This window comes from Bufo gargarizans, chromosome 4 (assembly GCF_014858855.1).
Source record: "Bufo gargarizans isolate SCDJY-AF-19 chromosome 4, ASM1485885v1, whole genome shotgun sequence".
Taxonomy (NCBI): Eukaryota; Metazoa; Chordata; class Amphibia; order Anura; family Bufonidae; genus Bufo; species Bufo gargarizans.
This window is the reverse complement of record NC_058083.1, coordinates 156,061,384-156,077,632: the sequence shown is the minus strand read 5'-3', so window position 1 is coordinate 156,077,632 and position 16,249 is coordinate 156,061,384. Positions and strand designations below refer to the sequence as shown.

The following is a 16,249-nucleotide window of genomic DNA, read 5'->3' as shown; positions in this document are numbered from 1 at the left end:
TCCGTGTCCGTTTCATTTTATGTTGCGACCCGTATTCGGAACTATTCACTTCAGTGGCCCGCAAAAAAAAAACAAAAAAAAAAAACGGGAGTTACTCAGTGTGCATTCCGTTTGTCCGTATTTCCGATTTCCGTTAAGCGAAAAAATAGAACATGTCCTATTATTGTCCGCATTATGGACAAGGATAGTACTGTTCTATAAAAGGGACAGCTGGTCCATTCCGCCAAATACGGAATGCACACGGATGTTATCCGTATTTTTTGCAGATCTGTTTTTTGAGGACCGCAAAATACATACGGTCGTGTGCATGAGCCCTTATGAGCTACATCAGCTGTCCACCACACTGGCTTTAGTGAAGCACCTATCATGAGTTGTCCTCAGTGGATGTTATAGTGCACAGCCATCCTCAGGGTGACTTCTGTGTATCCAGCTGTAACATTGTGGCTATTGTTAAGCCTGACACTAGACACTGTTCTGGATCAGGGGTTTGACTCCACTGGGTGTTTTGTTATAGTGATGCAACACACAGTAGGCGCCACATACTTGCCCTATGTGGGTCAATACAAGTTAGAGGACTGTGTTCAGCTGACTGATATCCAAATCATAGGTGTATAGTGCCAGATCAGTGCTACACCCACAGTCTTAGTGAATCACACACCTCCTCCTTCTGACCGCAGAGAAAGCCTAAGGCTACTTTCACACCAGCGTTTCGGTGTTTGCTTGCGAAATCCGTTTCAAGGATCTCACAAGCGGCTCCAAACGGATCAGTTTAGCCCCAATGCATTCTGAATGGATGCAGATCCGTTCAGAATGCATCAGTTTTGCTCCGTTCCGCCTCCATTCCGCTCTGGAGGCGGACACCAAAACACTGCTTGCAGCGTTTTGGTGTCCGCCTGGCCGTGAGGAGCCAAACGGATCCGCCCTGACTTACAATGCAAGTCAAGGGGGACGGATCCGTTTGACGTTGACACAATATGGTGCAATTGCAAACGGATCCGTCCCCCATTGACTTTCAATGTCAAGTCAGGGCGGATCCGTCTGACTAACAATTAGACTTGGGTCCCTTTCACACGAGCGTGATTTCCGCGCGGGTGCCATGCGTGACTTTAACGCATAGCACCCGCACTGAATCCGGCACCATTCATTTCAATGGGGCTGTGTACATGAGCGTTGTTTTTCACGCATCACTTCTGCAATGCTTTGAAATCGCAGCATGTTCTATATTCTGCGTTTGTAACGCAGGACAGGCCCCATAGAAGTGAATGGGGCTGCGTGAAAAACGCATTGCATCCGCAAGCAAGTGCGGGTGCGATGCATTTTTCACTGATGGTTGCTAAGAGACGTTGTTTGTAAACCTTCAGTTTTTTATCACGCGCGTGAAAAACGCATCAAAACGCATTGCACCCGCACGGAAAAAACTGAACAACTAAACGCAATCGCAGACAAAACTGACTTGTTTTAGTGCCAAAATTGCAACATTTTCACTGAACGCACCCTGAACGCATCCGGATCAAATTCGTCACGCCCGTGTGAAACCAGCCTTAGGCCTCTTTCACACGGGCGTGAGTTTTTTTGCCCGGATAAGAGCCGGGTGCGTTGCGGGAAAATGGGAAAAAGATTTTTTCTGCGAGAGTGCCAAACATTGTCATGCGTTGCACTCGCGTGAGAAAAATCGCGCATGTTTGGTACCCAAACCCGAACTTCTTCATAGAAGTTCGGGCTTGGGATTGATGTTCTGAAGACTGTATTATTTTCCCTTATAACATGGTTATAAGGGAAAATAATAGCATTCTGAATACAGAATGCATAGTAAAACAGCGCTAGAGGGGTTAAAAAAAATAATAAATAATTTAACTCACCTTAGTCCACTTGCTCGCGAAGCCCGGCATCTCCTTGTGTCTCCGCTGCTGATGAACAGGACCTGGGGTGAGCTGCTCCATTAAATACAGGTTAAGGACCTTCGATGACGTCACTCCGGTCATCACATGGTACGTCACATGATCTTTTACCATGGTGATTCACCATGGTAAAAGACCATGTGATGACCGGAGTGACGTCATCGAAGGTCCTTAACCTGTATTTAATGGAGCAGCTCACCCCAGGTCCTGTTCATCAGCAGCGGAGACACAAGGAGATGCCGGGCTTCGCGAGCAAGTGGACTAAGGTGAGTTAAATTATTTATTTTTTTTTTTAACCCCTCTAGCGCTGTTTTACTATGCATTCTGTATTCAGAATGCTATTATTTTCCCTTATAACCATGTTATAAGGGAAAATAATAATGATCGGGTCTCCATCCCGATGGTCTCCTAGCAACCATGCGTGCAAATCGCACGGCATCCGTACTTGCTTGCGGATGCCATCCGATTTTCACACACCCCATTCACTTCTATGGGGCCTGCGTCACGTCAAAATCGGACAATATAGAGCATGCTGCGATTTCAACTGAACGCACAAGTGATGCGTTAAAAACATCGCTCATGTGCACAGCCCCATAGAAATGAATGGGTCAGGATTTAGTGCGGGTGCCATATGTTCGCCGCACGGATCGCACCCGCACGGAAAAGTCGCCCGTGTGAAAGGGGCCTTAGACTTTTTTTTTTTTTTTTTACATAGAAGGCAGACGGATCCGTTCTGAACGGATACCATCGTTTGCATTTATAGGTGCGGATCCGTAACGCAGGTGTGAAAGTATCCTTATACATATTAAGTTTTTTAGGTCATACGCCCTTTTCGTGAGTTTTTAAAACATATGATTAATAAAACTTAAAAGGGTAGTTACCCAGAAAAGGCTATATTCCTGGTTTAACACAGTTTTTCTTTCCTTTTGGAAAGGAGACTAGCTTGCATGTCTCTTCTCCAGAGAAGCATTATGTGGGGATGCAAGCACAGCAATAGATAAAAGATCTTATTATGAAAAACACTGATTGAACAGTTTGAGGCTACCATCAAAAACTTAGTGGGAAAAAAAATTTGATCTATGAAGCATAAGGTATATAAAATAGAGATACTAGAAATGAACAAATAAATTCTATCAATTTGGTATTCATCCTGAATTTTCCAAAAATTTGGGATTCTAACAAACCATTTTGCAATTCATATACGGAGAAGAGATCGGCATGTGAAAAACATTTGTAATTCACTCTCTTTCTGAAAGGTTTAAAAAACACAAGTGTTTCACAACTACAGCATAGCCTTTTAATTATTGGTCAGCCTTTCAAACAGGCTTGATAGCATAACTAGAATAATAGCTAAGCTAGCCTCAAATCTGCAAACGGCTCTTCCAGGACAAATGCTCTGGTAAAGGGATTTAGAGCTAGCTGCAGATGCGAGACTGGCTTAGCTACTTTCCTAGTTTTGCTATGTAAGTCTGTTTAAAGGACACCTGTCACCATGAAAATTCAAAATGATCGGAAGGCAGCATGTTATAGCCCGTTGAGTAGATGGATAAATATTTTTTGAGGGAAAAGATTCAGTATAACTTGAAATTTACTCATTTATATCTGAGCTCATTGTAGGCTTTGAAGTCAAGGAGGTGGTCCCTATCAGTGATTGATAGCCATCTCTGTATACACAGTCATAGAGGGAAGGCTGTCAGTCACTAATAGGACCACCTCCTTGATGTCAAAGCCCAGAATAAGCAGAGACATAAATGAGTAAATTACAAGTTATACTGCATATTTTATCTTTTCTCAATCATTTCTGAACTAGATAACAATCTGCTAAGCTCCTTCTGTTCTATAACATGCTGTCTAGAAGACTAGAAGGATATGCTGTAGTTTTTGAAACACTCAGCTTTTTTTATTCCTTCGGAAAGAAAGCTTAATTGCATATGTTTTCATGTGTGGATGTCTCTATATTTGACTGAAATGAATAGAAAAATATATGGATTTGTTAAAATTAGGCCTCCTGCACACGAACGTTCTTATTTTCCCCGTTTACGGTCCGTTTTTTGCGTTCCGTATACGGAACAACTCATTTCAATGGGTCCACACAAAAAAACGGAATGTACTTCATATGCATTCCGTTTCCATATTTCCGTTCCATTCAAATATAGTACATGTCCTATTATTGCCCGCAAATCACGTTCCGTGGCTCAATTCAAGTCAATGGGGCTGTAAAAAAAAAAACGGAACAGACACAGAATGCATCCGTATGTCTTTCGTATCCATTCAGTTTTTTCGGCCCAATTTTTCTATGTAATTACTGTATATGCCCTGCTTTCAGTTTGCGATCCGCAAAAAAAGGAAACCAAACGGAAAAATGGAACGGCAAAACGGAACGGAAACGCTACTGAAACAAAAAACTGATCCATTTAAAACGGACCTCAAAACACTGAAAAAAAAACCATACGGTCGTGTGCAGGAGGCCTTAAGGATGAGCAAATCTATTATATCACTTCAGAATTCATCGAACGTTTCCCCCATAATTTAGTTTCTAACAAATCCAAACTTTTTGGAATTAATTACAGACAAAACAGAGAGAGACCACCAATACAATATGCAACTGAAAGTGAGACAAAAAAAAAATAATACAATATCCCACCCAGGATTACACTTCTCTCAATGGGACATGCAAGCTTGCTCTCCTTCCAGAAGGACAAGAGAGCCAGAATGTCTTAAGCGATAACTGCCTTGGTAGCTGGCTGAGGGGGGTGTACTCTTCAGGTGCCCTTTATCATTAGGGAGATCCAAAAATATGCAAGATGAGTATTGCATGCCAGGAAGAATATATGCAAATTCACACATTTGGCTTGCATCAGATAAGATTAGTGTTCTTTTCTTTTTTGGAGGAAAGGGTAATTTGAATATCTTTCCCAGGAACCCAAATGTCTAAGGCCCCTTTCACACAAGTGAGTATTCCGCGCATGTGCAATGCATGATGCGAATGCATTGCGCCCGCACGGAATCCGGACCCATTCATTTTTATGGGGCTGTGTACATGTGCATTGGTTTTCACGAATCACTTGTGCGTTGTGTGAAGAAAAAATAAATAAATTAAACCAAAAAAAATTAAAAATCGCAGCATGTTCTATATTCTGCGATTTTCAGGCAACGCCGGCCCCATAGAAGTGAATTGGTCTGCGTGAAAATCATTGATGGTTGCTAAGAGAAATTTTGTTTGTAAACATTCAGTGTTTTATCACGCACATGCAAAACACATAAAATCACATTGCACCCGGGCGATAAAAACCGAACGCGATCGCAAACAAAACTGAATGGACTTGTTCGCGAAATTGTGCAGTTTTCACTGAACGCATCCGCAACGCATCTGGACCTAATCCAGACACGCTCTTCTGCAATGGGCCTAATACCAGCAGAATTAGGAATCTAAATTTGCCAGAAATCAGAATATTCTAAATCAGAATATAGAATCTAAATTTGAATCTACTTTTCCAAGAAAGCGAGAGCAGCGTTTCAAGGATTTAGCTCTGAATTGAACTTTTCTGAAAATTTGAGTTTGCTCATCTCTAGTTAAAATCCAAATTATTTTACTTCTGTAGTGCACTGTATTGTGATTTTATCAACATCCTATTAATTCTGTAGCAGAGGCTAATAGGAGCAGTAAGATGGCAGGCCATGGGGCAGTCACTAGGTAACATGCTCATGGTCCCGTGTTTGCCATGATCGCAAACTGATCCGTCTGGTTGCTGCAGGCAGGTGTCAGCTATGTAAAGCTACTTTCACACTAGCGTTCGGGGCTCCGCTTGCGAGTTCCGTTTGAAGGCATTCTGAGTGGATGCGGATCCGCTCAGAATGCATCAGTCTGGCGCCATTTGTCCTCCGCTCCGCTCAGCAGGCGGACACCTGAACGCTGCTTGCAGCGTTCGGATGTCCGCCTGGCCGTGCGGAGGCAAACGGATCCGTCCAGACTTACAATGTAAGTCAATGGGGACGGATCCGTTTGAAGTTGACACAATATGGCTCAATTTTCAAACGGATCCGTCCCCCATTGACTTTTAATGTAAAGTCAAAACGGATCCGTTTGCATTATGGTGAACAAAACGGATGGTAATGCAAACGGATACGTTCTGAACGCATCTAAGCTTTTGCATTATAGGTGCGGATCCGTCTGTGCAGATACCAGACGGATCCGCACCTAAACGCAGGTGTGAAAGTAGCCTAACACTGCTGCCACCCACTGTGTACGGAGCAGGCTTAGCTCCCGAGGCTGCTCCATACAATCCCTTGCAACCAATGACTTCCATTTACGTCATTGGTTGTTAAGGTGCTCATTTGAAACTTCCTAATTACTTCTTCCTGCTATAAGCGAAGTTCCGATGTAGCAGATGTATATTTTTTTTCAGCACAGTTTGCTAACCGATTGTGAATAGTTACACATTTTTGCAAGTGAACAGCAATTTCACCCACGCTACCAATCAAGCTAAAAACTGGCAACTGCTTGCATTAAAACTGCATGTCAGAGCAGTTTTTCGCTGGAAGTAAAACCGCATGTCGGTGCAGTTTTTTTCCTGCCAGCATCGCATCCACTATTTGGGCACTCACCCTATAAGGCTTCTGTTCCACGTCTTGTGAAAACAATTATATTGCAAATGTTATACTGAAAACGTGTGAAGACCGCTGTATACATACACACACACACACACCAGTTACTCAACACAAAGAAAAAGCTGCGATTTTTAAATTCCCATTAGTCCTTGCCGGGCCGATATAATTCTCCAACAGGAAAGTATTCTCCATAAGTAGCTAGCACTATTTCAAGTTAATATTAAAATTCCTATTTCTTTGAATGATATTCATACTCTGAGGCCATTTTTGCACATATTCAATATCATACAAGCTTGTATCTCCATTCCTTTCTTCATATCCTGTCACGGTATCAATCACTGCCTCCTGTCCAGTCAATCCAGTTTTGATTTATCAGCCAGCGTCTTTCTGGACTCCATAACTCGACCCAAACCATTTTAACGAGACAGTGACAAATAGCCCCCTGTATTACATCAACCTGTTCCACTTAGTAAACTAAGACATAGGAACGGTGACATCTCCACATAAAGCATTCCATTCCCCCGACTGATGTATATTAATGAGGAGATGCGATCTGAAATGCCTCTTCCACATCACCATCTAATATGATCGAATTAGGAAATGGGATGATTTATTAAATTTTGCAGAGCTGAAATACTCCTTTGTGTCGTTCCATGTGAGGTTTGGAGAAGAAGCTGTTCTTTTCAATTTCTCTGCAGAGGACATATAGGAGTTTCACAGACAAATTATTGTCTCAAGGAGGCAAAATGTTATTAGGCAAATGCTCAATAACTCTCCGCTAAATCAGTTTTTTTTTTTTGTTTGGTTTTTTAAATCCTAATTTAATGTTAATCACGGTTCCTTTGCTGAAATTCAGTTTGCGTTCTTATTAAGTCCCATTTGCATCATCTAGTCTCACTTCAGGATAGCTTTAAATTTATAAAACAAATAGGTAAAGTATAGATAAACAAACTACTCAGGCCCGGGTGTTACACCCCAAATCAAGAAAGGGTTAATTGATCAACACAGGACTGTTCATCTATTAAGTGGCCACATTACTATAATAAGCAGTATTATTATATTATTCATACTACTGTTTAAACCAAATGTATCCGCTCGGGGTGAAACATTGTGTGGAGTCTATCTCGGCTTAGAGGGGCCACGTCACTGTACAGTACCACTGTAATCCAAAATAATCCCTAGTTCTATTGGTTGCATGTATAACAGTATGCTGCCATACAGATCGTTTGCCATCTGCATGTTAGCTTTATGGATGTGCACCTGCGACTTTGTATGTGCAAGTCTAAATTTTCTTGCAGTATGTTTGGAAGGTAGCTCCCTCCTTTAGATTGAGCACTGCCTGCCTATCTGTCCAGGACTTCTGAGCAGAGTATAAATATAGCTGGTTCCTACACTGCCCTAAACAGTTTAGGCTTAGGTTAGGCCCCAGGAGATCTGTTAGTGTTAGGTACCCATCTGCAGAAGCCACCTTGACGTTGGTAGATGGGTCCGACACAGGTTTGATAAAAAATGTGTGCAAAGATCTTCCATTTTTCATGTATAGTAGGTACAGTACCACTGTAATCCAGAATAATCCCTAATCCAAAGCTCTATTGCTTGCATGTGTGATGGTGTGCTGCCATACATTTTTTAGTTTTTGCCATCTGCATAATAGCTTTATGGCTGTGCACCTGTGACTTAATGGGGTAGTCTAAACTTTATTGCGTTAGAAAGGTAATGTCATCTTTTACATCAATCATGGCATAGCTCCTTTAAGAATATGACAAACAGTTCTTCTACACAGTAAAGCATTAGGCCTTGTTCACATGTCAGTAAACTATGGACGTATGCAGTCCGCGTTGTACACAGACAGCGCACAGATCCATTTAAATTTTATGTTTTTCTTGAGACATCACAAGTTTTCTGCAGACCTCAACTCTGCAGTCAAACCACAAAGACAGCAACTTCTTTGGTCGGATCTATCACACCTAGTCCGGTCTATGCATCTGTGAAAACCATTGACCATAGACGGATGGCCACTGTGGAAATTCCCTTTTCAGCCTAGCAGTGCGCATGGAAACGCTGATCGCCTTCTCACAGACACGTACATGTGAATAAGGCCTTAGTCACGTTATTAAACTTAAAGGGGTTGTCTAACCTCAGACATTGGGGGCATATTGCTAGAAATGAATGGAGGGCTGCTGCGCATGCGCAACGTGACCGCCTTTACTTTGTGGGCTCCGTTGTAAAGAAAGGTGCGGGTCCCAGAGGTGGGGCTCCCACCTATCAGACATTGAGGGCATATCCTAATGATATGCCCCCAATGTCTGAGGGGTGAAAAAAACCCTTTAAGTATCTTTGGATGGGCCAACTGAACTGAGATCTGCATTTGGTAATTCCAGGATATTACAACTCCAATTCCAAAAACTTAGGACCCTATGTAAACTGTAAATCAATGTAAGATTTTAAAATCTCATAAACCCATATTTTATTCACAGTAGATCATACAACACATATCAGATGTTGAAAATTAGACATTTTACCATTTCATGAAAGAAATTAATCTTGATGGCAACAACGCATCTCAAAGAAGTTGTATATGGGCCATGTCTACCATTGTGTAGCATCCCCTCTTTTACCAACAGTATGTAAATGTCTGCAACCCTCACTGTTGCGGCTAGTCAACATAGCTCTCTCAGATCAGGCCAGGCAGCCGCTCCGTCCGTTTACTACACGTGTATAGTGTGACATGTCGCCGTATATAAGGTCATTGTATAATACTGTTGAGGAGGTTCTGACAAAAAAATAAATAAAAATCTTTCAGTCCTTCTCCTGGGTAGGACCCTTCTGAGTTTGGGTCTTGTAGCACCAACTTCCTCTGTGTACACTATAGCTATACCACTGATTAGAACCACTTATTTTTCCAGCCTTTTGTTACCCCATCCCAACTTTTTTGAGATGCGTTGCTGCCATACACTTCTAAATGAGTTAATTTTTTTTTCATGAAATTGTAAAATGTCTCACTTTCAACATCTGATATGTGCTCTATATTCTGTTTGTGTTTAAATTTTACAAAGCACCCCACAGGGGCGTCGCTAGGTTAACACATTCGGGGCCTGCCTGCTAGAAATAACTGTATTGCCGTACACAGAACGGCAATACAATTGAATCTAATCCACTGGGAAGAGCTGAAGGACCTGTGGTGACATCACAGGTCATGTGATCAGCAAAACAGGCTGTGATAGGATGACCTGGATGATGTCACCATCATGTGACCAGTGCAGGATTGGACTGGAGTGAAGAGGAGAACGAGCCTAAAGGTGATGTCTGTACATGAGAAAAGGTAAGTGAAGGGAGAGGCAGAGCAATGCTGGGAGTTGTAGTTATTTAACTGAGATGTATGTTAGGGCTGAATGGAGGGATGTTATTGACTTGGAACTGTGTGCTTGAGGTGGTTGGAGGAGGGAGTGATGTTATTTACATGGGACTGTATGTTGAAAGTGAATGGGGGGGGGAAATGATGTTTATGTACATGGGACTTAAGGGGTTGTCCAAGTTATATTTATTGATGACCTATTCTCAGGATAGGTCATCAATAATCAGGTCGGAGGGGGTCCGACACCCGGCACCCCCTCCGATCAGCTGTTTGAAGAGAAGGCGTGCGCGGTGTCATGCGCACCTCTTCACTGTTTACCTTCTAGCCGTTGCATCTGCAGTGGTGAGCAGGTGTAATTACACCCAAGCTTTCCTATTGAAATGAATGGGACGGCTTGGGTGTAATTACACCTGCTCACCACTGCAGATGCAACGGCTAGAAGGTAAACAGTGAAGAGGTGCGCATGACACCGCGCACGCCTTCTCTTCAAACAGCTGATCGGAGGGGGTGCCGGGTGTCGGACCCCCTCCGATCTGATATTGATGACCTATCCTGAGGATAGGTCATCAATAAATATAACTTGGACAACCCCTTTAATGTTTAGGCTACGTTCACACTTGCGTTTGGGGATCAGCTTGTGAGATCCTTTTTTAAGGCTCTCACAAGCAGCCCCAAATGCATCAGTTTAACCCCAATGCATTCTGAATAAATGCGGATCCATTCAGCATGCATTCGTTCGGCTCCATACAGCCCCCCGTTCCGTTTTGGAGGTGGACCCCAAAATGCTGCAAGCAGCGTTTTTGTGTCCGCATGGCCTTGCGGAGCCAAACGGATCCGTCCTGACTTACAATGTAAGTCAAAGGGGATGGATCCCTTTGCATTGACACAAAATGGTGCAATTGTAAACGGATCCATCTCCCATAGATTTTTAATGCAAGTCAGGACGGATCCGTATTGGGACTTAGAAACTCAAATCTAATACAAACAAAATCGGTCCTGAACGGATGCATTTGTTTGTATTATCGGTGCGGATCCGTCCTGTACAAGTACAGGACAGATCCGCACAAAAGCAAGTGTGAAGGTAGCCTTAGGGGGGTGATGTTTACATGGGATTGTGCGTTGGAGGCGGCTGGGGAGGAGGTGATGTTATTTACATGGGACTGTATGGTGAAGGGAGGATTATAACTGCAGGGGGCACTGCAGATCCAGGGGACATTATAGGCGGTCTTATTACTACTGGGGGCTCTATAGGAGGGTCTTATAGATCCGCCTTATTTCTACTAAGCGCACTATGGGGGCCTTATTACTACTGAGGGGTCTGTGAGGGTATTATTAATATGGGAGCATTGTTGAGGAGCATTATCACGGTTGGGGCAGTGTTACTAATGAGGGCATTCTAGAAGGGAATTACTGGTGGGACTATGAGGAGCACTATTACTATGGGGGCAGTAATGTTTCTTCAGGATAGTATTTGGGGGTATTGGGGGGGCAGGGGCATGACTAAAGGCTCATGGGCCCCGGTGCAAGAGTTCAGCTTGGGCCCCCCTTCCCTCAGTGCTTTGTGTGTCTTCTTATGCGGCACAAGCGTCTTTGGGCCCGGTAGCAACTGCTACATCTGCACCCCCCTATAGCTACACCCCTGGGGAGGGGGGGGGGCACAGCAAGCAGTAGGATAACACTGTGGGGACTTCAGTTGGGGGATAATGATAGAATGTGAGGAAGCTAAGATGTCTGTGTGTCACACTCTGTAGAGAAGAGGCGGCTGAGAGAAGTTGTCCAGACAGAGTGGAAAAGATGATGAGAGAGAAGATCTACAGAGAAGATGATGACAGAGAGGAGATGTCACCTGGAGGCCCTGGATGTGACAGGTAAGTGCTGCTGAATAGCAAGTACAGCAAAGTGCGGAGGGGGGCGCAACATATTTATTGGGGCTTGTGCCCCGGATGTCAGTTCTTAAAAAATAAATTTTTTATATATATATATATATATATATATATATATATATATATATATATATATATATATATATATATATATATATATAAAAAAAATCACCAACACATAACAATTCACTTACAAATATAATGTCCATTCTAGCACTGGCTGCCAAAGAGCCTCTATATTAGAGCCTGTAAACCAAAATGCCTTGGTTACACCTTGTCCTTGAGCTAAGGCCGAATGCACACGGCCGTGAGCGGTCCGTGGTTTCCCAGCCTGCTGAGAGCAGGAGCGCACGCGGTGTCATTGCTTGCTATGACGCTGTGCGCTTCATGCCGCCACTGCAGTACAGTAATACACTCGCATGATCTATACGAGTGTATTACTGTAGTGCAGCGGGGGCATGAAGCGCACGGCATCATAGCAACCAATGACACCGCGTGCGCTCTTGCTCTCAGCAGGCTGCCAGGCTGGGAAACCACGGACCGCTCACGGCCGTGTGCATTCGGCCTAAACCTGTAAACCAGCGTTTGTCTCTTCCCATCTGCTAAGTCAATAATACATTCACATAATTGCATAATCTTGTGAGGTTTACCCACTGACCGCATTGCCTCAACCTCATTAGTGTTCATTTGTGCTTTTAGACAATATTTAGAGTTGACACACACGTCTTTTTTCCATGTGTAACAAGTTACATTTTATAAAACTTGACCATACACGTAGGGATCTTACTTTTATTGCATATCCAGTGGACATGGTAGAAGAGTTTATTTTTGGCATCACAAAGACAACTTGTCTTTTAATGCAAGCAAAACTAAAGCTCTCTATAATTAATTTAGGCTTCTCCAGTGTGAGACACGTCATCGTTTTAATATTTCATTTTCTACTACCCAGCGTGAGACACATAATTGTTTAGGTAAAACACCATGAAATAAGCATAAGAAGAATATACCTTGACGCTCTGGACCTGTGGGCTTTACGTGACTTTACTCGGTCTCGGGTTCTGCTGGAGCTACGTTTTCTTCTTGAACTGTAAGACGACTCACTGCTAGAACGGTGCCTGCGTCTAGAAATATGAACAAAATGGAACTAAGCAAATATTATCAAGCATAACCCTTTGTAAAAACATACACTACACAAGGATGAAACACTGTTAGGCTATGTTTTTAAACAATGGGAGTCCATGCACAAAGTGGTGGTAGTTAGAACATGTTATACCCTATCCACAGAAAAGAAGATAACTGTTAGATCAGCAGGGGTTGAACTACTTGGGGAACCACCAATCACAAAAACAGAGGTCCTGTGCCCCCATATGATTGGCGTGGCTACGGCTCTATTTATCTCTGTAGGACTAATAGCAGAAATTATGCTATTGCTCGACCATTACCCATTGAAATAGCAGATGGGACATGGGAACCCTGTTGTCATGACTGGCATATTCGTCTAGACAACTTCCCAGTGTGTGCACCAAATTTATGTGAACAGGGGATGGAGCTGGGATGATTGAAGATTGGATATCATTGTCTACTTTTTTTATTTTTTTTTAAACAGTTATCCAGTTCATATAATCTACTTTACAGACATTGGTTCATAAATTCTATTAAACTCTCATGCAAAGATAATATTAGAATGCAATAACTAACCTTTTGTCGTAAGAGTGTGAACTGGAGTAAGCTTCTCGTGAGCGAGATCTGGATCTCCTTCCTGATTTCTTATGACTACGCATTCTTCCATCTGAAGAGCTACTGGAAGAGGAGCGTTTACGATGCTTCTTCTTTTTGCGGGTCCTAGTATCCTCCTCTGAATCAGAGGAATGTCGTCCCATTATGGAGCTTCAGGGAAGGAGAAAAGAAAGAATTATTTCTGTAATAGTTTATCCATACACAAAACTCCACACTGAAGCTTCCAAGCTTTGGCATCTGGTTAACCACAAAAGTTCACACCGTTTTGCACATACAATTGTATGAATGTAATGTAATCACATTTACCCTAAAACTTTGACAACAGCATACATCTGTAATGTACTTTTCTCACAGGAGAGACTCAAAGCGCAGTGATGGTTGTGGAGCATGGGAGTCAATGGCTCCCATAACTGCCCTGATCCCAGTGCCCCCTAGGAAGACAATCTACCTCTTAATATAGTTTTGGGAGTGTGGGAGGAAACTGCAGTACGCAGACGAAACCCCCCCAAACACATGGGGAAAAAAACATATATACCCCATGCAGAAGTTGTCCTTAATTGTAAGGCTTAATCACTGGATGGATGAAAAGTTACAGAACTTTCTAGCACATGATTCATTTCAGTTCTTCACCCCCTTTAAAATTAACCGTTTTCTGAAAGTGAAGGGCTTCTAGGGGCTTCCGCATCCATGCAGCAAAAGATAGGTCTGCGTACACCGTACAAACAGCCGGTAAGCTTGATTTGCTGACTGCAAAACATTTACGGGCATGTGAAAGCCCCCTTACATTCAGAGGCTGCAGACTCATTCACAGATCTTCCTTCTCTCATCTGAGAAAACGTATTTTCATCTTCCACATCTATGGGAAGTGGAGTGCAGTTCAGATACAGTTTTGGGACTTTCAGTAGGATAAATAAGACCAAAAACCAACATACTCCATAGGAACACCCAGAAACAGTTGGATTTCTGAAAAGGATTTAGTAGGTGCATAACAGTGGTCTATCACAGAATACTGCTAAATTATCTAAAATGACAGACAAGTGTCAATTTACTCCAAAATGAAGAAGACAAAACCAGTTTGATATAAAGGCCAATGTACTCTGCTTACAAAGGCAGGGATATTTGGCTTGTGATGAACCTAAAATGCACTCTAACCTTTACGTTGGGTTCACACCTGAGCGTTCGCGATGGAGCGCTCTGTATACGCGATTGTACGGGCGTTTGTAATCGCACATACAGAGACAAGCGAACACCCATTGTCGCGCGTTCCTGCTGAAGTCTATGTACGGGAACTCGCGACAAGACGCCCCAAAGAAGCTCATGTACTTCTTGGGGCGTCGGGCGTTTTACAGCGCGATCGTACGCGCTGTAAAACGCCCAGGTGAGAACCATGCCGATAGGGAAGCATTGGTTTCTCCTTGTTGAGCGTTTTACAGCGCGTAGGAACGCGCTGTAAAACGCTCAGGTCTGGATCCAGCCTTACAGGTGAACTTAATGTGACCTTCTCTAACCTTTTGAATGCACACGTCCAACTGCTCAATGTTTCAGTACTTTTTGCACAACTTGCTGTTCTCTAAACAAAGAGCTCAACGGTAAAATTCACAACAGATGTTTGATCCATGAGTTGCCCAATAAATTTCCTGGTTCAATTAGAATTGTTATGTAAACAGTCCTCCTCATCATGCTATTCACATTTTGACATCATGAGACCAAGATGACACCTAACAATTGATCAACAGTACCTCGCCATTGCGAGGCTTCAAGCAGGATGTTCTCAGATAGAAGTGGCCACTGAGTATAGAGTGTCAGCAGCAGGATGCAACAGAGAGACTGTAAGGCCCCTTTCACATGGGCGAGATTTCCGCGCGGATGCGATGCGCGAGTTGAACGCAGTGCACCTGCACTGAATCCCGACCCATTCATTTCTATGGGGCTGTTCACATGAGCGGTGATTTTCACGCATCACTTATGCGTTGCGTGAAAATCGCAGCATGCTCTATTTTGTGCGTTTTTCACGTAACGCAGGCCCCAAAGACATGAATGGGGTTGTGTGAAAATCGCAGACATCCGCAAGCAAGTGTGGATGCGGTGCAATTTTCACGCACGGTTGCTAGGAGATGATCAGGATAGAGACCCGATCATTATTGTTTTCCCTTATAACATGGTTATAAGGGGAAATAATAGCATTCTGAATACAGAATGCTTAGTAAAATAGCGCTGGAGGGGTTAAAAAAAATAAAAAAATAATTGAACTCGCCTTAATCCACTTGATCGCGCAGCCGGCATCTCCTTCTGTCTTCATCTTAGCTGTGTGGAGGAACAGGACCTGTGGTGATGTCACTCCGGTCATCACATGGTCCATCACCATGGTAAAAGATCATGTGATGACCGGAGTGACGTCACCACAGGTCCTGTTCCTCCACACAGCTAAGGCTACTTTCACACTTGCGTTCAGAGCGGAACCGTTTGGGGTCTGCACAGACGGATCCGCTCAGAACGGATCCGTCTGCATTATATTTAAAAAAAAATTCTAAGTGTGAAGGTAGGCTGGACGGATCCGTCCAGACTTTACATTAAAAGTCAATGGGGGATGGATCAGTTTGAAAATTGAGCCAAAGTGTGTCAACTTCAAACGGATCCGTCCCCATTGACTTACATTGTAAGTCTGGACAGATCCGTTTGCCTCCGCCTGCTGAGCGGAGCGGAGGCCAAACGCTGCCAGACTGATGCATTCTGAGCGGACCATGTTATAAGGGAAAAATAATACATTC

General features: G+C 43.2%; 1 protein-coding gene across 3 annotated transcripts in view; it reads right to left on the bottom strand.

The window, feature by feature from the left end:
* RSRC1 (arginine and serine rich coiled-coil 1) overlaps positions 1 to 16,249 on the bottom strand; it is a 330,125-nt gene that overhangs the window by 312,123 nt on the left and 1,753 nt on the right. For all 3 annotated transcript variants that reach the window (XM_044290570.1, XM_044290571.1, XM_044290572.1), the window contains exons 2-3: positions 13,443 to 13,631; positions 12,752 to 12,865 (exon numbers count right to left, since the gene is read on the bottom strand). In XM_044290570.1, the coding sequence (XP_044146505.1) occupies positions 12,752 to 12,865; positions 13,443 to 13,624 (296 nt within the window). In that variant the 5' untranslated portion in view covers positions 13,625 to 13,631. The remainder of the gene's footprint in view (positions 1 to 12,751; positions 12,866 to 13,442; positions 13,632 to 16,249) is intronic.